We start from the raw sequence: 23,861 nt of genomic DNA, 5'->3' as shown, positions 1-23,861 counted from the left end.
AGCACAGAAAACAGCAAGAGTCGTACATTTGCATCCCACCCTTTTGGTTGAGATGTATGCGTGTGTCCTCTGCTGTCACACTTGTGGCTCTGGGTCTATAACTCTAAGTGAGTCTGGACAGCAGGGACTGATATGAGACGAGACTAGCCGCAAGTGTGTGTGAGATAATAAAGTAGGTCGGAGTATACATCAGAGGAGGAGACGTACGCGTGCTCGTGTTTGTGTGTGTGAGAGCAGAGGTGAGTTGCTGAACGAGATCCTGAGAGACTCAGCTGGTCTCCGTGGAGACGGGAAAAGCAGGACACCAGCGAGACGGAGAGAAACATAAAAACACTCACAGAGAGAAACCAATCAATAACACACACAACAAACCTGACTCGCTTTTAAACGCAGAAATGGAAGGAAAATTGCAGGAAAATAAAACCGCCCTCCATCGAGAAATCTCTCTCTCTTTCTCTCTCTCTCTACAGGTTCAGTCATCAAAACTCAAATAGCCTCTATAAAAATGCCTCAGCATTTGGCTTAGAAAATGCAGAAATGAGTCTCTGGCCTGCACATGCACCGATATAAACGCGATCAGAGAAAGCAATCTACATTTTTATATCTTTCAATGAAGTAGAGCGGTTATAGCCTGTGGAAAACGCACTGCCAGGCCGTTGCTACTCTGTTCTGGGTGGTTGCTAGGTGGTCTGAAGTCTGTAGATATGCTTTGAGTCTTTGGGCCCTATTTTAACGATCTGAAACGAAAGTATCAAACTCGAAACGCAAGTAACTTTGTGGGCAGATCCCGACGCAAATCTAAAATGAGTTGGTCTGAAGTAGCTTCATTACTCATAGGTGTGGTTTGGGCGTAACGTGAAATAAACCAATCAGAGCGTCATCTCACATTCCCTTTAAGAGCAGGCGCGCTTGTTCCATGGCGGATTGCTATTATAACGGCGGATTTGACAGACGCACGCCAGGAGCGGTTCACAGCCGAGGAGACCGTCTCCGTAAAACACAGAGAAGTGACATTGTATGGGGAAGGGAGAAACCCACCCGAATAAGCTTTGGTTAAACGAATAATTTGGGTAAGTGTGTAAGCTAGATTTATGCCTATTTTTTCACATCTTCATGGACACCACAACGATTTCCCTCGTGTGGAATATTTTTCCTTGTAATTATGTATGGTTTGCAAAAATGGGAACTGCTGCGTCTGTGTGTAGATGAGAGAAGCAAAGTGTATGAGCGTTGTGCACACACATTATGGCCAAGCATGCGCCCTTAAAATAGCATCTGAACGTGCCACTGAATAACGCGTTCCCTGGTGCTATTTTGCAGTTTCAGAAAACAATTCCGCCACTGACCAGGAAAAATCTAGTCTAGTCTAAAGTCAGTGGCGGAAATTGTTTTCTGAAACTCCTAAAGGTTCAAAATAGGAATGAGACATACGTCGGTGTACAAAGTCAATTGCGCTGGGTGCAAGATAGGGCCCTTTGAATGTACAGCCGTGGGATTTTTTCCCTTGTTTTTAGGCCCAGCGGGTGAAAATGGTGCGTCTGATGACTTAGTAAAGTAACAGCACACATGAATGGAATAATTCATGTTCAATGCTGAACTAACCGGATGTGAAGTGATGTGACTAGCAATATAAGCCATTTCTTCCATGTTAATCAGCCCCAAATCTATACTTCCGCTATAAATGAATCATCAAAATGGACTTCATGGACTGACAAACATTTGGATATTAACAAATCCTTTAAGTTTTATGAGAAAGACCATCACAATGGCCATGAAAACACAAGGTATGTGTGTTGCATTGCGAGCGTGAACGACATCACAGCACATGCAGAGATGGATTTCATCACATTATCTGTGGGTTGTCATATCCCTATTTGCAATCAGGATGCGTTCAAATCACTAATGCTGAGAATGAGCAACAGTAACTGTGATGGAACAAACACCCTCGGAATGGAAGAGGGAGATAATGTGCTTGAGGTCCTGTCAAATTAAATCAACAATCAGTGGCGTGACCTCACTGAAGAGGTCATCGACCTGCGACCCCACCGTCAGCAGAGGTCAGAGGTCAGCTCTGGCTGTCGGTGGCGTCCTTTCGCTCGGCTGGAGAGAGTGATGTGACTGGAGGAGAGAGAGAGAGCGATACGGCTGCGGCCGTCTGATGGAAAAGAACTGCTCAAGGACACACACACACACAAGCTCGTGTTTTACGGACAGGATCGGACAGATGGAAGATCTGAAAAGGGCAGCATTCATTTACAGTCAGATATCAGAAAAGGTTATCCTACATCAACTCAGACAGCTGGACGCACGCACACACACACACACACACACAGCGAGCTCAGGTGGTCCTGAGGAAAACAGCTGCCAAAGATGACATTTCAAGGTTTCGTTTTCCATATTCAAAACAGAAAACACTGTCTCTCTCTGTGTGTGTGTGTGTGTGTGTGTGTGTGTGTGTGTGTGTGTGTGTGTGTGTGTGTGTGTGTGTGTGTGTGTGTGTGTGTGTGTGTGTGTGTGTGTGTGTGTGTGTGTGTGTGTGAGATCGAGAGAGAGACTGCGGCGGATGCATGACAACATCACAATCTTTGAAGGTCATTTGCTGAAGGGCGTAACCACATACACAGGCCTAAAAAACTCACACACACCTTGTTAAAGTTGACAGTGCTGTATATCGTATCAGATATAAATATGCAATAAAACTGTAAAGGCCACTCATAGAGGACAAAGAGCAGGTGGCAGGAAACACACACACACACACATATGTGACACTTGCTTCTTGCTCATTTCTAATTCATGAGGGGCTTTTGCATACAGTCACCAAAAATATGACATCCAGGCGAATCTTAGGAAACCCTTTAAGAACATGTGCGGGTCATATTTCAAACCAAAATATGATGGAAAAAAATAAGAAATAATATATATATATTTTTTTTTTGCATTGTTATGCTTTTATACTTTTGTTTTTGCTTTGTTTGTTTTTTTTGTTATGAAATTGTAAGACATTTACCACAAACATCAATTACTACTACAGCAAAATGATAACCTGTATCATATAATTCATTGTATTTGTACATCATGGTAGTAATTATTGCTCATTTTAAAAGGAAACACTGTATTTATAATAAATAAATACAATTACTAAATAAAAACAATTACAAATAAATAATAAAACCAAGAAATCATCAATATAATAATTTCTAGAAAATGAAATTAATATAAAATAATATTTGTCGACAAGATACCAGTGTTATTTACGTATTTTTATATACTATATCATTATTTTATAATAATATATAAATAATACATAACATAAATAATAAATAATATAAAATCTATTTTAAATTAGCTTTTATTTTGATATATTTTTATTATATTTATATTTTAATTTACTTTAAGTTTTAGTAATTTTGTTGTGATTAACGTTTTCTTTTTCAGTTTTTTATTATATTTAGTAACATAACTTACTACATCAGTTTAGTAATTTCAGTACTTTATCTTAAATGTTTATACATTTTTTATTACAGTTAGTTGCGAAGTTGACATTTAAAAATGTCACTTTTTTTAAGTAAAAGATGAAGTAAACTAGTATTTAATATTTAGTCAAATCAGTAATAAAATCACAAAGCCAAACAATAATCAGGAATAATTAAACAAATAAAACAGTTGATAAAGAATTACTGCAGTAAATTAATGAGGATTTAAATCTAGAATAATGAGAATTGTATTTTTTTTAAAGGGGTAAAGATTCAGATTTGTTTAGCATTACAATTACGAACATTTGAGAGGAAAATGTACTTGTTTGTAATGAGAATAATGCACAATGCAACAAATCTTATCAATCCTAAATCTGGCTTCATTTTCTTTATGCTTCATAGTAGTTTTTCGTTTGGTTTTTGTGGTGAAATGTAGACATTTAATTTTATTCAATTTCATATTTTTATTCAATTGTCTTTTTGTATAACGTGTTGTTTAATTGTATTTTACAGAGTTGATTATTGTTTTTCTTTTCTCTAGTTTTTAAGCTTAATAACATCTGGCAAAGGGACTGCCAATGAAAACCAGCCTAATTTGGGTAATTATATTCATGAATGTTGATTAATATACATTGTCCCTTTATAAAAAAAAAAAAAAAAAACTGTTTTCATGAAATTCACGCTCTCTTTCGCTAAACTCCGTCTCGGTCATCATTAGACTCAGTGCCGGTCATGATGTTGTTCTCTACACTGAGATGACAGTCATCTCTTCCACATCCCTGTATTCTGTCATCCATGTTTGACCCAGTACCTCGGGGAGAGTCTCAGCACACACACACACACACACACACACACACACACACACACACAGATGCGCAAGCACAGAGCAAGGGGCATCTCTTACCTTTAGAGGCTGTGTTCAGAGAAGGGGAGAGAGAGAGAGAGGTTTAATGTGTGATGTGTGTGAGATGTGTGTGTGTGATGTGACTGGAGGATGGATCAACTCACTCTTGGTCTGTGTGGAGAAGGTCAGTGTGAGTTTGGCAAACAGCTCCTTGTTCTCATAGCGCTCCTCCTTCGCCTTCACCCAGAAACTGCTCTCAGAAAGATCCTCCGCTGCGATCTAGCACAACATAAAACACTCGTCAGCGCCTTTCATTCTACTTTACCCATTCACACACTTCATGTGCTTTCAGCTTTCCTTTTCATTCATCCATCCTCCAACCAACACATGTCGTCCATACATTTGTCTATTCATCCATCCAATTCATATAATCAACAATAATCCATTCAATTACACTTCCATCTTTCAATCCATCCATTAATCATAAAATATTTGAATCTTTTCTCCAAATAATTCTTTAAAATGCAGAAAAAAGGACAACTAGAGACCAGTGTTTTTTTTTTTTAAGTATTATTTATATACTCTTATGGCATTATATAAATAATACAGAAAAATTATGAATAGTATAAATAATAGAATAAATAAACACTGCAAGAGACACAAATGTACCAGATACAGAATTCTGCTTGAGATCAAACCCCAAAACACACAGTTCTGGTTCTAAAATCTGATTGGATGAGCCAAATGTGTTGCTGTTGTAATTGGCTGACACACACACACACACACACACACACACACACACCAGTTGAATTCTGTCTTAATGTAGCATGTTTTTTTAACAACAACAAACACATTACAGCTGAGCTAATGATACTTAATGGATGAACTGCTTTTTGTGATTTTTATTATTGTTAATGCTTTTATGTGGTGATATTGTGCTTAACAACATCCATCAATCAAGGTAAAAAAAAATAAAAAAAATAAGGGTAGCGCTCGGGCTCGAGCGGCTTATTGCTTTAACACGGTCCTGGTCTCTGGACAATATCATTACGTAGACACCGCTGATATGATCGTTCGGCTCAAATGTGTTTCTCCATCCTTTATGGACGCCGCACTGATTTAATGGACCGTAGATTGTGATTCTGGAGCTTTATTTTCCCCCCCATTCGAGAAGATGAAACGCCACTGAGCGCTTTCTCACAGTCTCAACGCATAACCTCATTTACACAGAAGAAAAGCGCTGCAAGTCTTGGGAGTAAAATGAGTTTAACAGCAGTGAACAGGCTGTCAGGATATCAGTGCTAACCGCCTTCAGACAGCAAGCAAAGACAGAATGAGAAATGTAGAACAAGGATTAGAGGGAGACAGAATATGATAATAGACAGAGAATAAAAGAGGGTGAAACTCATTAAAACGGATCCCGATTTTACGCACAAAAGAGAGAAAGGCGACGCGCCCCCAATGCACACTGGGACGGCCAGACAAAAAAAATGCTCCATCCTTTTGTAATTCTCTCCTCCTCTCAATCTCTCGCTGTTAATGCACATCGCACAAAGCTTTTTAACGTCCATCATTCTGTCTTCTACGGCCCTGCGACTCGGTTATCTAATATGGCTGAGCGAGGATTTATTTCAGACCTCTGGAAATTTTTAATACATAGTTTTATAGATTTATATACATTACTGTTCTTTTAAACTTTGTTAATCAAAGAATCAATTCAAATCAATGTTCAGAATTGATGATAATAATAATAAAGAAATGTTTCTTGATCATCATAATATGTGACCCTGGACCACAAAACCAGTCACATGGGTACATTTTTCGAAATTGAGGTTTATATATAATCTGAAAGCTGGATAAATAAACTTTTCATTGATGTATGGTTTGTTATGATAGGACAATATTTGGTCGAGATACAACTATTTGAAAATCTGGAATCTGAGGGTGCAAAAAAATCGAAACATTGAGAAAATCTCCTTTAAAGTTGTTCATTTATGTTCACGATTGTGCAGCATTCACTCACAAAAATACATGTTTTATATATTTACGGTAGGAAATTTACAAAATATCTTGATGAAACATGATCTTTACTTAATATCCTAATGATTTTTGGCATAAAAGAAAAATCGATAATTTTGCCCCATACTGTTGGCTATTGCCACAAATATACCCGTGCGACTCGTGACTGGTGACGTGATCCAGGGTCACATTTCAGAATGATTCCTGAAGGATCATGTGACACTGAAGACTGGAGTAATGATGCTGAAAATTCAGCTTTGATCACAGGAATAAATTTCATTTTACAATATATTCACATAGAAAACAGCTATTTTAGATAGTAATATTTTTTCACAATATTACTGATTTTACTGTATTTTTGATCAAATAAATGCAGCCTTGAAGAGACTTATTTCAAAAACATTAAAAAATCCTGACCCATAACTTTGAACGGCAGTGTAATTGCTCTGAAATATATGAAAACATGTTTTTCTCCAGTCAGAGAAACAATTATTTCAACCAACAGCCACTGCAGCCAATTAGATTCAAAATAATCAGTGCATGAATGAAAATGCAGTAAAAATGTATTTCAAATTATCAAGGCCTTTTTTCCACACCGTTTCTCACTTAATGCACTCAAGAAAGAATACAGCATTTCATCATTTTCATTTATATGCACCGCTGTAACAATACATAGCAAGAAACAGGAATATTATTCACCACGAATGAGAGTTTTGAATGAATCAATGATGGGAATCAATTCTTAGCATCTGAAGATGAAATCATAACCGCCATTAAAACGTGTCTCTCGTACAGACGCAGGACAAGGTTCTGTATAAAAGGTAATCTTTAGGAAACCTGAAGGGATAGTTAAATTATCCCATGATTTACTCCCCCTCAAGCCATCCTAGGTGTATATGACTTTCTTCTTTCAGCCGAACACAATCAGAGTTATATTAAATAATATTCTGGCTCTTCCCAGCTTTATAATAGCATTAAATAGTGCCAGAGTTTTTGAAACTCCAAAAAACGCATCCATCCATCCATCATACAAGACTCCGGTGGGTTAATAAAGGCCTTCTGATACGAAGCGATGGGTTTTGGTAAGAAAATATCCATATTTAAAACTTTATCAACTCTAATCACTGGCTTCGGACAAAAACCCATCGCTTCGTATCAGAAGGCCTTTATTAACCCACTGGAGTCTTGTATGATGGATGGATGGATGCGTTTTTTGGAGTTTCAAAAACTCTGGCACTATTTAATGCTATTATAAAGCTGGGAAGAGCCAGAATATTATTTAATATAACTCTGATTGTGTTCGGCTGAAAGAAGAAAGTCATATACACCTAGGATGGCTTGAGGGGGAGTAAATCATGGGATAATTTTCATTTTGGGGTGAACTATTCTTTTAAAAATGGCATTAGTATTATTGCAATTTTCACAATGCTACTTAATCTAATAACGCTAGCAAAATCATCATAAATACATCGGGTTTATTGAAACTAATCGGCCAGAATTTGCAAGAATGTACACTTGCAAATTGTGTCTGAATTTGTGTAAAGTATGTGTGAATGTGTGGCATTCACAGTCAACATGCTTGATGACTCTAACCTCCATTTCCACTGGAATGTGAAAAGAAACAAAAATCGGAGAGGAGAGGAAGAGAAAAAGAGATATATAAGGGGAAAGCGGAGGAGGCAAAGAAAGGTTAGGACACGGAGACAAGGTACAACCTCTAATGATACAGCAGCATCTAATTACCCAGAGAGAGAGAGAGAGAGAGAGAGATAACAAGACTAGTCTGAGAGCATGAGAGGGAAGCCAAAAAACGTTAATTTAAATTACAAAATAATGCTGTCCTTTTTACCAGCAATTTAATTATCTTTCAGAGACGCAGTCAAAAGACACAGGCTTATTAAAAAGCTATTTCACTGACATCCTCAAAGAGCCCTAACCACTGAGACTCTAAACACTCATGAATTCCACTGAAGCCATTAAAGAGTAGCTTTAGGCAAAAAGGAGACAGGACCGTTTTGATGTTTTTACTCTTGTGGAGGGCGAGGGAAAGAGAGAGAGAGGGAAAGAGAGAGATCAGAGGAGGAGAGGAGCGTGTTCATGATCAACAGCTCATAGTCACCCATGATTCACTGCTGCACACGGGACGCTTACAATGCAAGTGGGCGACATACGGCTACAGTACAACTAAAAAATGTTAAAAATCTTATTTATCAGTACTTTCGTCTTGTTTCCCATATCTAAACTATGGTCAACTTACTTGAGAAAGCAAAACTGCATTAGTCTTGTTTTTATAGAATGTATCTTAAACTGGCAACAAAAAAAATTCTCATTTTAAGTATAAATCAAACTATTTTAATTTTAATTAAAATGCATTCATAAAACATTAAATGTGTAGATTTAGTATTTCTCTAGTTGGAATTATGTTTAAAAAAAAAATATTTGTCAATATAATATAATATAATACAATACAATATAATTTCTGGTTCCAGAAATGAACCACTATTATTTATGATTTGCCTTTAATGCATTCATATTACTGATTATTTCCACACACACACACACACACACACACACACACACACACACACACACACACAAAAACAAACATATTCTCATCTTGTGCAATGAATCAGTGTTATTTTAATATAATTTTGGTTAATATATAAAAAAATTCATTTTGATTTTTCATTTTGATTTTAGTTAAAGTTTTAGAATTTTTTTTATTTCCTATATATATATAATATAATATATATAATTATTATTATTATTTTATGTCTATATGGTTTTTAATAACTTATTTTTTTCTTATGTTTGTACTTAAACTAAACAAAAATGAGAAATGTTGCCTTGGCAACAAGCTGAATAAAATGTTATATATTATAATTTTTTTATATTTTATTTTAGTTCATGTTTATCTTCGTTAAAGAAATGAAAATACACATAATACATAATATAATATACATAATACAAACAATCAACTTATGTACGTTACGTATTATTAAAAATGCCTGCAGAGGGCGCCAGCGGCCTGGTGTTGTTACACTTTACAGCATGATCAAATCCTTTTTTAACTGGCCAAACAGCACTTCATTCAAATGTTAACAATCTTTAATATTTGTCCACTTCTTTATGATAGAAATGCTTTAGCCACTGTAAATTCTTGAACAAGAACATGTGGACATCAAAACATGCAAACTCAGAGCAAGGGTTTAAACTTTTATTTTGAAATCGTGATGAACAGTTCGCATATTTAGAAAGATATTGTTTTCTCCTGTGTTGGCGTAGGCTTATAAAGGATTCACCTTACAAATCTAATGAAATGGCGCACATTGTGTTTCCAGATGAACGTTATAAGCAACCCAAACTCACAGCATACGCAGAGATGAAGTTCGAGACGCTCCACCCATGTTAATGATTACAGTTGATGTGGAGAAGCATTTACTGAAGCAGCTCTGAGACGCATATAACCTACACGCATAAATAATTAAAGCGCATATATTAAACCTGCAGGGCATATATTTATTTAATTGGATCACAGCCTTTGTGAATTCATAATCACACTATACTATAGTATGGTTTTTAAACGGATTAAATAGATAGTGCAGCATTATAAAATGGTCTAATAATGCGGCTCATGGATGCTCGTCTGGGGATGTGCCACTTACGGTATTTTGCCGGTTACTCAACACAGGTAAAGTGCAATCGAGGATTTTTTTTTTTTTTTAAAGAACTTGAATTTAATCAAGGAATCGTGACAACCCTAATGCAATGCATGTTTGTTCATAAATCCAAAAGGCCAAAAACATGAAAAAAGCTTTTCTTTTCTGCACCCCTCTCTAGATACATTACCCAGGTTGAGTAGTAAACAGCTGCCACTAGTACTCTAATAGTCACTGGATTAATAGTCACTCTGACCAGCCAAATGCAACATCTTTTAGAGCCAAAATAGCAGGTGGAGACCTGTGAGAACATACACACCTTGCTCCAGTTGGCTCTCTTCAGCTGAACTTCGGGTGTGTAGTCTTTCTTGGGCTGTAGACCGAAGGGTAGCTGAGGAACAGGAGGTGCCCATCCACCAAACCCGCCTGGAGGAGGAGGTGGCATTCCAGGACCGCCCATTGGAGGAGGTGGAGGAGGCATCCCGGGCATCCCGGGTGGAGGAGGGGGAGGAGGGGGCATGCCAGGTGCTCCAGGTAAAGGAGGAGGAGGAGGCGGCATACCAGCAGCGCCCGGCAATGGAGGAGGAGGAGGAGGAGGAGGCATGCCATGTGCTCCCGGGAGAGGAGGAGGTGGAGGGGGCGGAGGCATGCCGGCTGCCCCAGGAAGAGGAGGAGGTGGTGGAGGTAAAGGCATGGATGTCTGTCCGGGAAGAGGAGGAGGAGGAGGTGGTGGAGGAGGAGGAGGAGGACCTGAAGAGGGGAGGCAGGCTTCACCTGGACGAGGAGGGGGCGGAGCCACAGGCACATGCACGGTGATGACCTTCGCTTTGGCTTCTTTCAGATCTTTTGAAAGCTTGTCAATCTGAGAAACAAAAGAAACACAGAGGCTGTCATACATTAGCATCCAGTTCAAGATAATAAGTCAATCATATCTATAACTATTCTTATGTTATAACGTAGAAGAAATATTGGAAGGAGATGGAATCTAAAAAAAATCGAACAACTTAATATAAAAAAATATAAAAAAAATAGATGGATTATAAAATTGTCATAATATAATCGTTATAATATAATACAACAATGATATATATACACACACACTCAAACACATACGCACTGCTATATATATATATATATATATATATATATATATATATATATAGCAGTGCGTGTGTGTGCGTATGTGTTTGAGTGTGTGTGTATATATCATTGTTGTGTGTATATAGATATAGATAGCAGTGCGTGTGTGTGTGTGTGTGTATATATATATATATATATATATATATATATATATATATATATATATATATACACACTTATATAATAAACAATACAATATAATGTAAGCGCTCAGTTAGCAAGTTTTTTGACATAATTTAAAATCAATCATCTCTAAAATAATTCTTACACTAAGATATCTTTTGAAGTTTGGAATATAAATTAGGTTCCTGATAAATTTGTGACTGTTATGACACCATAGCGGGAGGCATCACTCACATGTTCTTCATAAAATGTAAAAATCTAGTTAATCTTGTAATTGATGGAGGGAGAGGGAGGGAGGGAGGGAAAGACAGAAGAAGGTCAGGCCAGAGTTGGAAGCACATGAGGGAGTGTCTAAATTCATGTCTAATTAGTGGCACAATTTATTTACCCAGAACTTGGCAGAACTCATTAAAAATGACCAGCCTGCTAATGTCACATCAGACAGAGAGTTTGACTGTGAGATGTGAAGTAGTTCACGAGGCTCTAGCTGTCGTCTCATTAAGGAGAAGTTTCTGATGCTTGTTTGTGTGTAGGTGACGTGTTGGTTTAGCTCAGCGAGTTCTCTCGGACGCTCCGTGTGCGGTCCAAACATCTCTCTGCACTTCTGCTGACGGCTGCGCTTCATCTCTTTCCACTGGAATTATCTGTAGTGCGTCTGTGTTTGTTAGATATAACCAGCAAACATCAGTTCTGTCCTGCCTGTTCTATTAATATCTCTCCTCACATTTGTTTACGCTCTTCTCTGTTTATTCTTCTCTCTCCCCTCACAGAGACACATTCTGGTCAACTTTGCAGTTTATTCCAGTCAAGAACTGCCCACACAGAGTCTGATCCACATGAATTATTGTAAAATGCATGTAGAATTTTTTTGTTAGAGTTTGAAATCCAATTTTTTTTGCCTACTTAAAGTTATTGACACTTTAGAGTGATAAAGAAACATGCAAGAATGAGATAAAGAGCGGGATAAGCATATTTAATTTATACGGTGAAGACTATGTTGTGTTTTATTTAGACATTTGTTTATTCGATATCTATAGTATTTCCTACTAAGTTATGTTGGGCCATTTACACCAATTGCAGTTCTGTTTGGTGGCACATAATCGACACACTTCTCCTTTAAATGACACCACTTCCTGCAGATGTGATGGTTTGTCCTGTACCTTCTCCTTCAGTAGGCTGATCTCTGACTGCAGGTCCTGGTTATCTTTCTCTCTCTCGCTCTTCTCCTTCCCCAGCGTGTCTTTGTCAGCGCTGAGCTCCTGAACCTTCAGCTGGTAATCGGCCTCCATCTTCTTCAGCTCCACCTGCAGCTCGTGGCGGGACGTCAACTCTGCCTCCAGCTGCACGAAAACACGTCATCAGAACAACAATATACCTGAACAAACCCACAGCATGTGTACAAACTACTCAAAACACACGTTTAATTATAAAAAATAAATAAAATTATATATACGTTACGAAAGCACTTTGAATGGTTTGAGATCCCCGTTCAAAAGTTTAGGGTTGGTAAGATTTTATATTATATAATATAAATATAATATAATATAATATATATAAATATAATTTTGTTTTAAGTTATTATATTTAATATTTGTATAAAAATTATATTTTATTTTGGTAGGGTTTTTGGGTAACACTTTATTTTACAGTGTCATTGTTACATATAGTTACTATATTAATAACTATAAATTATGCATAATTACATGCAACTAACCCTCAACCGAATCAAACCCTATTCCTAACCCTATAGTAAGTACATGTAGTTACTTAATGTTACTCAGTACTTAAATATATAATTACACTGTAACAAAGGCACCTTAAAATAAAGTGTAACCGATTTTTGTAATGTTTAGTTCATTTTTAAATGTTTTTTTTTTTTACATTTCTTATGCTCACCAAGGCTGATCAAAATATTGTGAAATATTATTACAATTTAAAAAAACTGTTTCCTGTGTGAATATATTGTAAAATGTACTTTATTCCTGTGATCAAAGCTGAATTCACAGCATCATTACTTCAGTCTTGTCACATGATACTTCAGAAATCATTATAATATGCTTTTATCATCATTTATTATTATCATCAATCTTGAAAAAAAATGTGGCTAATATTTTTGAGGCCATTTTTTTAGGATATTTTGATGAATACATATATTTGAAATTGAAAATTTTTGTAACATTATAAAAAATTACTTTAACTTTTGATCAATTTAATGCATGCTTGCTGAATTAAAGTATTAATTTATTTTAAAAAACAATTTACTGAACCCAAACTTTTGAACAGTAGCGTATATACGGCTTGGTATTTAAGAAAATAAGAGTATGCAATAAACATTCAAACAGCAGAGTGCTACATCAAATCCCAAGACTTCATTATATTGTATGATTAATGCTGTGCATGTCATTCAGAAGGTCATAGTCAACGCATTGCATCTCAAGCAGGATGGTGTGGTTGTGTACTGTGTGCAGAATATACAGCTAAAAATGGTATGAGTAGAGCTAGAATCTTCATTTGACCAAAGTGACGTATCGTGTCATCAATAAACTCTCACGTGACCATCACAGTTTATCACTATGAAGGTGGTTTATTGTTCTCTGTGGCGGCGAATAAGAGGACGGACTCGAAAACAAATCTGAGGTGAAATTGAGTCTCTCTGGATTTTAGTATTCACCTCACAAACTTCCAGAAAAAAAACTGTCCTTCTCCCTCTCACAGACAGACGCTGACAATTTCCGGTGACATTGACAGCGGGTGTTTGCAAGTCAGACATGCAATTACGTGACAGCAGCGGAAATGGAAGGGTCACACACACATACACACACACTTTCTCCATGTGTTAATAATGAGAGTCATTCGCTGTCGCTCTTCTGACGACACACTGCTATTACTCTGGATTAGAAAGGAAAGGAGGAGAAGAGAGAGAAGAGTAAACACTCGCCTGACAAGCCTGATAGACACACTCTCACACACAAATGCATGAGCAAAGCACAGATTATTTACTCTATTTTGGCTCTGACAGAGAAAATACAAACACACACACACACACACACAGAGAGAGAGAGAGAGAGCTAGAGTACATTTCAGGTTCTATTTACACCTGGTATTAAGATGCGTTTTGGTCGATCGGATCACAAGTAGACGAGGGTCACATTCCCGTTCACACCTGGTGTTTTAATCCGTCTCTTTTGTCCACTTTCAACCACTTCGAGGGGAGGGTCTATGGGCGGGTAAATCTATGGGCTTTTTCAGATCTTTCCATCTAATGGATAAAATAAGCTCACGCAATTTACATATGAACACGACCGGAGACACACGGAGAACATCAGCTTTAGTTTCTGCTCTGACAGACTCAACACCAGTGAGTGTGTGTTAGAAACCAGGAATGATGAGAGAACATTGTGCTTGGTATGTTTTACATCTTCAAACCAAACTTTGGTCTCCAGTCGACAAAGTGTAAATCCCGTCTGGCTAGAGCGTTTCCCATAATGTTTAAGCATCAGGTCAGTAGGTGGAGAACAGACGGTGTTTAGTGTCTGTTCGATCACATGAGCGTTTACACTACGAAAACAAATCCGGTCGAATGTGTATTCAACGACCTCTGGAAGTGGACAAGCTCAAAACGTTTTAGACCCCGTTTACACCTGTATTTAGCATCGTCCACTTGTGATCCGATCGACCAAAAGGCATCTTAACACCGCGCGCACACACACACACACACACACACACACACACACACACACACGCAAGGTAATTGTAGACTGTGTTTGGAGAGTTTGGAGGGAAGATGTCAGGAAGAGACAGAAATCTCCGTTCTGCTTGTCTCACCTCCCAAATTACACATCTGTCAACTGACAGGCGCACTGAGACAGCGGGGGGGCGTCTGGGAGCAGCGGCTGTGTGTCTGTGTGTGTGTCTGTGTGTGATGCCGCAGTAGATCTGGTGTTGTTGATCCATAATGGAGGACGCTAAATTGGTTTAAATCTGTGTCATTCATACGGACTCAAGCGTGTGTTTGTCCGTGTGTCAATACCTTCTTTGCCAGATCCGTGGCCTTGGATTCACTGATTTCCACTTTGGTCTGATCAACCATGTTATCTAGAAAGAAAGAGAGACAGACAGCGAGTGAATAGATGGTTTTAGAGGTGTGTGTGTGTGTGTGTGTGTATAAAGTGCCTTTCACTGCGACAAGTCTCTTTTCCTCCTGTGATTCGTGCTCTGATTACTGAACAATCTAATTAAAATCTGCAGCTCGCTCCATCCCATCCCAAACTCACAGTAAAATAAGAAAACCAGAAGTGTCTTTGAAATCACCACACAAAGGGCAGCGAGTGAGAATACATTTATACATCTAAAGCTGCTGGAAAACTCTTCTGTGTCTGTTCTCAAACCCTAAATTCTCTGTGAACTCCAGATCAATATCACTCGCACGTGTGTCCGTTACAAACACCAACCTAAAAAGAGTCTGAGGAAAGCGGACTAAGCTTAGTTTGACCAGAGAGAGGGTCAGCGCTGACGTCAGCAGCCAATGGAAGGAGTTTCTGGTGAGATATGATAATGAGATCAGAGGTGACAGAGAACTTGAAGAAAGTTTTTGTTCAGCAGCTAGAAAGGACATTCAGAATTAAAAATGGAAGTACAGCAGGAAGTAAAATTATGCAAGGAAAATTTGAAAGAAAAAATACACAAGGAAGTTCATATGGAAGGAAAACTGAAAGGACATACAGAAGTACAGAGCAAAGTATGCATGGAAGTTCATAAGCAAGTATTAAATGAAGGATGGAAGTATGGAAGGAAGTTTGAAAGGAAGAAAATATGTTCAGACAAAAGTACAAAAGGAAGTATATAAGGAAACATTAAGGAAAGGAGGGAAGTTTGGGAAGTATGGAAGGAAGTTCAAATGGAAGAAGGTGTGGAAAGAAGCTTGAAAGAAGTGATGAGGTATGAAAGGAAGTTCAGAAGTAAGGACATTTGAAAGGAAGTTCAGAGCTAAGTATGCATGGAAGTTCACAGGGACGTATTGAAGTATGACAGGAAGAACGGAAGCTATTGTGGAAGGAAGTTTGGAAGGAAACATGGTAATAAGTTTGAAAGTTCAGGAGGAGTAATGGAGATACATAAGTAGGATGGAAGGAAATACAGAAGGAAGTTCATAAGGTTAAATGTAATATCAAATCTATAATCTATATTATAATACATATATAAAGCTGGTTATTGTGTATTTAAAACTCGTTGAGTTTACTAGTACTATTACAGAAATCTTAACCGTTTCATTAATGTATGACTGACATATATGCATCACGTTAAGTTTGTGTTAAAACAGTGTAATCCAAATGGATGGAAATTGTATATTTGATTCAAATAAATCTTACATTTAGGCCTAAATATATATATTTTTTTGAGAACCTCAACACAGCTGAAGAAACAGCAGACCCACACAGCCGATGTGAGACAAACCAGACACCGTCTCTGACAAATACTACATACTAATAATCAGAAAATGAGCTTGTTTTCATTCAATCCTGAAGAGCTTGTTTGTGAGCATTCTCAATGTCCAGCCGGATTAGTCTGGATGAGATTGGAGATGATCTGAACGCACCGGTGCCACCCTGTGGTTCTATGTGGCATTTTAGTGTCTCATGTGTGTGTGTGTGTGTGTGTGTACAAGTTTAACTATACTTGTGAGGGCCAGATGTCCTCACTTAAATATTGATATATTATGACAACCGACTAGTAAGGACATTTTACGGATCATCACATCTTAAATGGCTCATAAATCGTCCAAAAGATGTATTTATTTAAATCTAGTGTTTTGCATATTTCTGTGATGGGTGGGTTTAGGGAAGGGGTTGAGTTAGGCCATAGAAAATAAAATATCATTAACCTGATATAAAATCAATGGAAGTCTATGCAATGTCCTCACTAATATAGTGAAACAAATGTATGTGCGTGTGTGTGCGCCCGTGTGTGTGTGTGTGTGTGTGTGTGTGTGTGTGTGTGTGTGTGTGTGTGTGTGTGTGTGTGTGTGTGTGTGTGTGTGTGTGTGTGTGTGTGTGTGTGTGTGTGTGTGTGTGTGTCTTACCAATCAGAAAACCCACGTCCAGTTCAAACTTCCTACATTTGAAGTCGGGATCACAGCCGTTCCTGTGCAGAACGATCTGAGCCGTACACTCATCGATGAGTTTGTAGTACTGAGGCCTGAGAGACAGAGAGAGACACGTCAATCGCTGTTGGACGACCATCAGTAAGGAAGATCTGAAGCTCGGAAGGAAGCCAAACTGAGATATTGAGCGCTGAGTTCATAAAATAAAGTAAGAGATTTTCATCACACTGTTCGACACAGGGTCACACACACCAGCCGTCCATGACGACCTCCAGTGACCTTTCAAAATGACACACTGTAGATCATTTAAAGGCAAGGCAAGTGTATTTATCCAACACATTTCACACACAATGTAAATCAAAGTGCTCAACAAAGCAAATTAAAAACATAAGAAGAAAACTGAAGAATGAATAAGACGACAAATAGTGCATAAGCTGATTCAAATCAATTGATGCCCAGAAATGCTGTCTAGGTAGGCAGCACACTAGTTTTGTATATGGGATCGTGTGTAACCGTGTAGTCAGATGTCATTTTAATGTGTGTGTGTGTGTGTGTGTGTGTGTGTGTGTGTGTGTGTGTGTGTGTGTGTGTGTGTGTGTGTGTGTGTGTGTGTGTGTGTGTGTAAGACTGAAAATAGCTGACACCTGCGTGTTTGTGTGTGTGATGGTTTGATATTTGAGAGTTTGTTTCAGACAGTCCATTTGTGGGAAATCTGCCATCTTGACCTGGTGTGAAACGAACTCGATATGTTCTTCATTTTCCACCAAGCTGTTTCTTTTTCCTTTATTTGCCCTCTTTTCTCCCTCCCCTCCCCTCTCCCACTCCATCAAGCTCCCGGATTCTTCCGTGGAGCGAGAGAGACCCCTAGTGTCCGTGTTTTTAAACCCCAGCACCTCGTTTTGAGTTTAACCAGGGGCTTTTGGAGAAATCAGAATAATCCTAATTAATTCTCTCTCGTCAGTGATTAAAGTGGTGAAACGAGAGTTTGTTTGTGGGCAGACGGGCCGCTCGGGGATTTGAGCTGCGGTTATATTTGGAGGATAATTATACGCAGGCGTCGTCACTTTCTGCCGTGTGTCAGCACATTAATCGCTGAAGAGAAACTCATGAAACGATTCTGCTGATGGCAGCGGAGAACGGCTCCGCTCACACTTCTCTTGCTCAGCTCCTTTCTGAAAACTCTCAGTTCTCGCTCATTTACCTCTTTACATAACATTTATTTCACTTCTCTGCTCATAATCTACAACTAAATGAGCAGTTCATCTCATTAGATCGCCCTGAAATCATTCTGCGACCCTTACTTTGCGACTACTTCCTCTTGTACATTTCACAAATAATTACAAAGTAAATCCTACAGAAGATTTGTTTCAGTCCACCAGGTCTCACACTCGTCTTTCAAACTCGGCACAAGTTTGTGATTAACTTGTTTCTCACACAACAGACCTGGAATATAGTCAGACAGACTTCTGTTATGATGCTTCACGGCACTTGATGCTCATCGTATGGGTGTCAGGATCATGAACATTCTGCTGATCGTCTCAGACTTGACTGAATGACGACAGAATTTTAATTTATGGGTGAATTTTTCCTTTAAGTTTTTCTCGAACATCTAAAAACAACTGGATGAAAGCATTCAAATCAATAGTGTGAAGAACTGAGAGATGGATAAGCATGAAATGAAGGGCTAGAGATGCTCCTCAAACACAAAGTGTGAGAAAATATAAAAGAAAAGAAAAAATTAGTATGCCATTCAAAACATATAAACCCGTGTTGTGTTCTTTAAACTCTAAATAATGAAGTACTCATTATGTATGCAGTACGAACGCTGTGCACAGTAAGAGAATTTTCATTATCCATGAAAAATCAGAAGTGATCGACTGCATTTGGTAAAAATGCACCGGATGCAACAGAAGAAACTGTGACAATGTATCCCATTATGCAATGCGCTAAAAAGTAGTATACAATATATAACAGTTCACTAACCTTCCATTTCAAACATTCCGCTCTCTCTCTCACACACACACACACACACAGAGATGACAGAAACAGGCTCTCCAATTTCCTGCCTGTCGGATCACATTGAGCAGACAAGAAACAAGCAACAAGTCTGACATCCTGAAAGCATTTACAAACCCTCACACACACAGTTTCTCCATCTGTCCGTGTCTTTTCATTCTCACACCATCTCTTTGTTCTCTGTGTGTGTGTGTGTGTGTGTGTGTGTGTGTGTGTGTGTGTGTGTGTGTGTGTGTGTGTGTGTGTGTGTGTGTGTGTGTGTGTGTGTGTGTGTGTGTGTGTGTGTGTGTGTGTGTGTGTGTGTGAGAGAGAGAGAGAAAGGCTCTTAAGAGAGAATAAGAGTGTGTGGGTGATTTTAGACGTGCAGGTTAGAGAAACAGAAATGAAAGAAATGTGTGTCTTTTCTCCACTGCAATCATTTCCCTGCCAAAAAAAACCTTCTAAATGCATCTGTGTGTGTGTGTGTGTGTGTGTGGTAGTTAATTGAAGCGGGGGTGTCATACAGTGGCTGGGTTCTTATTTAGAGCCGGTCGCCATCGGCAACCGCATCCGCCTCCTGCTGCCCATCAATCAAACGTCTCCTAGTCTCAGACTACATCCATCTCTCCTGTTTCCCTCCTTTATCCATAAACTCTCACTTTGTAGTGAGAATAACTACAATATTATCTCTTAAAGGGACAGTTCAGATGAAAAATATCATTCTGTCATTATTTATTCACCCTTATTTTGTTCCAAACCTGTATGACTTCTTTTCTGTTGTGTAACATAACAGGAAACATTTTTGTAAAAGACTGTCCTGGTTGCTCTTTTTCAGTCAGTTATACTGAACAGAGAGAGAGGCAAAAGACTCATAACAGTAGTCCATAAGACTTGCGCACTTATTCCACCATATTTGATGACATAATTTGAGATGTTAACCACTGTGACCAGATGAGTAAGTAAGAACCAGATCCAGATCCAATTAATAAAAAAGAAGCATTTTCAGACCAGAATTATGGACCAAAATGAATTAATACAAATAATCTCTGCTAAAGCTACAGAATGATTTTCTCTTTCTCTTTTGTTGTTTGATTATTACTGGTGTGACAAACATCTGCGAGTACATTATGCTGTTGTCACTTTAAGAAGAATACACAGATCCAATATATAATGATACGCATCTGTTTTCTTTTCTCAACGCATCCTATTTCTTGTTTACAACACATAACCGACTGTGTTTATGAGGATACTCTGCAAGACGGGCAACAGCGCGAGCTCCAGTCTTCTTGCGCTTGATGATTAAACTGACAGGACTAAAACACACATGCAAATGAATCAAATCATGCATCAAATAACAATCCCTAGCGCATGCTGCGATGTGACTATTGCAGATCTGCACATCGCGATATCGATGCTAAAACAATATATCCTGCAGCCCTACTGTGATACTTTTGCGCTTTTTTTAAAAGCTTAATGCTGGTCGCCATTCACTTCCATTATAAGGCAGTGAGTGGGATATTTTTAAAAATGTTGTGGTCTATTAAAGAAAGAAGGGCATACGGCATTAGAACAACAGCAGGGTGAGTAAATAATGACATTATTTTTCATTTTAGGGTGAACTGTCCCTTTAAGGCATCGTTGGCGACTCGAATGCTGTTGGATTTGGTGAGCAGTTTAATTCCAACAAGCCTCGTTTGACCAAATCCATCTCTAATGAGAAGACAACCCCTGAATGAACACAGTACAGTTATTATCTAAGATGATGGATGCAGAGAGATAAATGTGGATTTTATTCTATTCAATAGTGTGTTTAGTTTATTTTAGTAGGCCTACTTCAACTTAAGATAAACAAAATTGCCGCGGAATGTTGAGAAATGCTAGCCTTGAAATCTAGACGCACCCTAGTGGCAGCAAATTTTATTTTGCAGCCAGTGTCGTCTAGTACAGGGTTCCTCAAACTCGGTCCTGGAGGGCCACTGTCCTGCACAGTTTATCTCCAACCCTGTTCAAACACACCTGAGCAAGCTAATCAGTGTCTTCAGGATCACTAGAAACTCACAGCTAGGTGTGTTTGATCAGGGTTGGAGCTCAACTGTGCAGGACAGTGGCCCTCCAGGACCGAGTTTGAGAAACCCTGGTCTAGTAGCAACTCTCCGTTGGCTTTCGAGTTGGAAAAACCAAACTCTAGTCAGGCCAATCACATCGTGTATAGAGTCGGTGGGCGGGCTTAACATAATGACGGCAGAGTTGCGACGGTTCCCTGCTACTTGAAAACAAAGAAGATGGGTCTTTCGAATTGGCTTTGGATTTAAATTTGACTCTGGAAGTTAAGCTAACCATCTGAAATATCCATTGAAAACAAGTACAAGAAGATCAAGTGATAGCTGAGAGATTTTCAATAAATTGCTTCGATGATGAAGAATCAGATGTTTTGAGTTATTCCATGCGCCCTCTAAAGTTGATTGAAGCCTTATTTCAAGTTTGGGCAGACATTGAGGCAAAGAAACCCTGATAACTTCACAGTCATTCTTAAAAAAAGAAGTTGTGTTCGGAGTTTTGCCGACCGGATGCGGCAAAAGTTTAATCTATGAACTAACTCCGCTGTTGGGAAAACGCTCTGGTTGGTTGTGGTGCAGAGGGAATCTGAAAAACAACCGTTGATCCCGCCCCTCAGATTGAGCCGTGCCAATGATGTGTTCCCAGACCCAACATCTTAATGTGGGTCTGGCTTGTCAGGCTAGAGAAATGCTGTTTATGTTTTATATTTTAATTCAGTTAAGGCTTTTGGTCATACCTAGGATATTCAGAACCACCAAAGGAGGGAGAGCATTTTCACATTTGGCTCCAAAACTCTGGAATAGTCTTCCTGATACTGTTCGTTGCTCAGACTCGCTCTCCCAGTTTAAAACTAGATTAAAGTCGCATCTCTTCAGCCAGGCATTCATATAATCCTACAGATCAAACTACAATCCGGCCTCCAGCTCATAAATGCCAGAGGAGAACTGGCCCCCGACTGAGCCTGGGTTCTCCCAAGGTTTTTTTTCTCCATTAGGTCACCTGATGGAGTTTTTCGGTTCCTTGCCACTGTTGCCTTTGGCTTGCTCAGTTGGGGATATTTTGGGGATATTTAATTTAATTTTATCAATCAATAAATTCCTCTTGAAATAAACTTTGTTGTATTATTTTAATTTAATACTGTGAAGCTGCTTTGATACAATCTGTATTGTGAAAAGCGCTATACAAATAAACTTGACTTGACTTGACTTAATAAAAATGTAAAAAAAAAATGTTGCACGTAGCCCGGCGTTCGTGGTTCGACTGGTCGAGACTGTTTTCCAGAGAATGCTCCTGCCTGTGTACGTGAAGTGTTCTGTCTTTATAAAGTATCTTCTTATTAAACTGTCTGTACACTTACAAAGTTCTCAATGCTTCGGTTTGCACGTAGGGACCCTCATTATGCTACCGTGTTAGTGTGGGGCTATTTTGAGCCTTGTTAGTGGTATTATTAACTAGCGATTTCTTTTTACTCTATCTATGCCCTATATACTAGCGTTATAAGCTAATCAGTGGTTCGAGCTAAAACTGGGTACATTCGATTAGCATGAAAACACATCCCAGAGAACGGTCGACTCGGTACCCATGTGTTATCAACCCCTAGGTTCATTTTGCGCCGGAATTGTCCTTTAACGATAATAACGCTGGTGAGCGGCACTATTTATGTGTCGTGGAGTATTGTGTTTCAACTCAGTCACTTCTATGACTTTGATCATGCAGTCTACACAGACAGCAGAGAGGCTAGGGAACTTACTAGGGTTTTAAAACAGAGCTTTTATATCATGTCTCACCCTTTTCGTTCCTTCTCTCATCAATCTAAACTCTTGACAGGTGTTTTTCTTGCTCCTCAACCACACAATAACCTCACTTTCTGCCATTTTTCGCAACCTGAGAGAAGTTGACATCTCTAACATCAGTGATTGACAGCTAAATAACCCTCGAGGCTCAGGCTTATACATGTATGTCAGCGATGTGACAGACAACCAGTCGTCAATCACGGCTCCATTAATACAGCACACATCAACTGAATTCGCTCAAAGTTCAATTGTGACGTCTGTAATTCTCAGAGAGGGTCAAAGGTCACATGTAGGGGTTAGTATGGGGTGATGTGCGCTCGTACCTGGACATGTAGTCGTTTCGCACCAGAAGCAGGTGCTGGAGCAGCGACAGGAACAGAGGTTCAGCTTTAGAGTCCTTTACTGTGTTCATCAAGATCTGGAAGACTTCAGTCACATCAGTGAACACACAGAGTTAAGGAACAACAGCATTACTCAGAATAACTGAAATACACCTGTTAACTACACTATTAAACACATTATAAAATAAATATTTGATGATAAAATCAACTAGAACTTATTTAAATTCATTGGCCAGCCAAAATTTACATTTTTTTGTTTAGTTCAAGTTGACATACTAAAACTACTATCTGAAATACTGAATTAGAAGAAACAAAC

The 23,861-nt window shown here is 38.6% G+C and overlaps 1 protein-coding gene and 1 long non-coding RNA gene across 2 annotated transcripts in view; both read right to left on the bottom strand.

Moving 5' to 3' along the window:
- diaph1 (diaphanous related formin 1) overlaps positions 1-23,861 on the bottom strand; it is a 104,200-nt gene that overhangs the window by 42,058 nt on the left and 38,281 nt on the right. The window contains exons 12-18 of the mRNA XM_082178700.1: positions 23,528-23,644; positions 17,338-17,453; positions 15,289-15,353; positions 12,419-12,598; positions 10,315-10,857; positions 4,482-4,596; positions 4,325-4,386 (exon numbers count right to left, since the gene is read on the bottom strand). Coding sequence (XP_082034826.1) covers positions 4,325-4,386; positions 4,482-4,596; positions 10,315-10,857; positions 12,419-12,598; positions 15,289-15,353; positions 17,338-17,453; positions 23,528-23,644 — 1,198 coding nt within the window. The remainder of the gene's footprint in view (positions 1-4,324; positions 4,387-4,481; positions 4,597-10,314; positions 10,858-12,418; positions 12,599-15,288; positions 15,354-17,337; positions 17,454-23,527; positions 23,645-23,861) is intronic.
- Positions 18,656-22,623, bottom strand: LOC309504220. The gene is made up of 2 exons (XR_014208029.1): positions 21,487-22,623; positions 18,656-21,311 (listed from the first exon to the last, which is right to left on the bottom strand). It is a non-coding gene; the product is annotated as an uncharacterized lncRNA (long non-coding RNA).

The sequence above is a fragment of the Leuciscus leuciscus genome, assembly GCF_965113295.1.
Source record: "Leuciscus leuciscus genome assembly, chromosome: 8".
Classification (NCBI taxonomy): Eukaryota; Metazoa; Chordata; class Actinopteri; order Cypriniformes; family Leuciscidae; genus Leuciscus; species Leuciscus leuciscus.
Note: the sequence above shows the minus strand (reverse complement) of the source record. Positions and strands in the feature narration are given on the sequence as shown.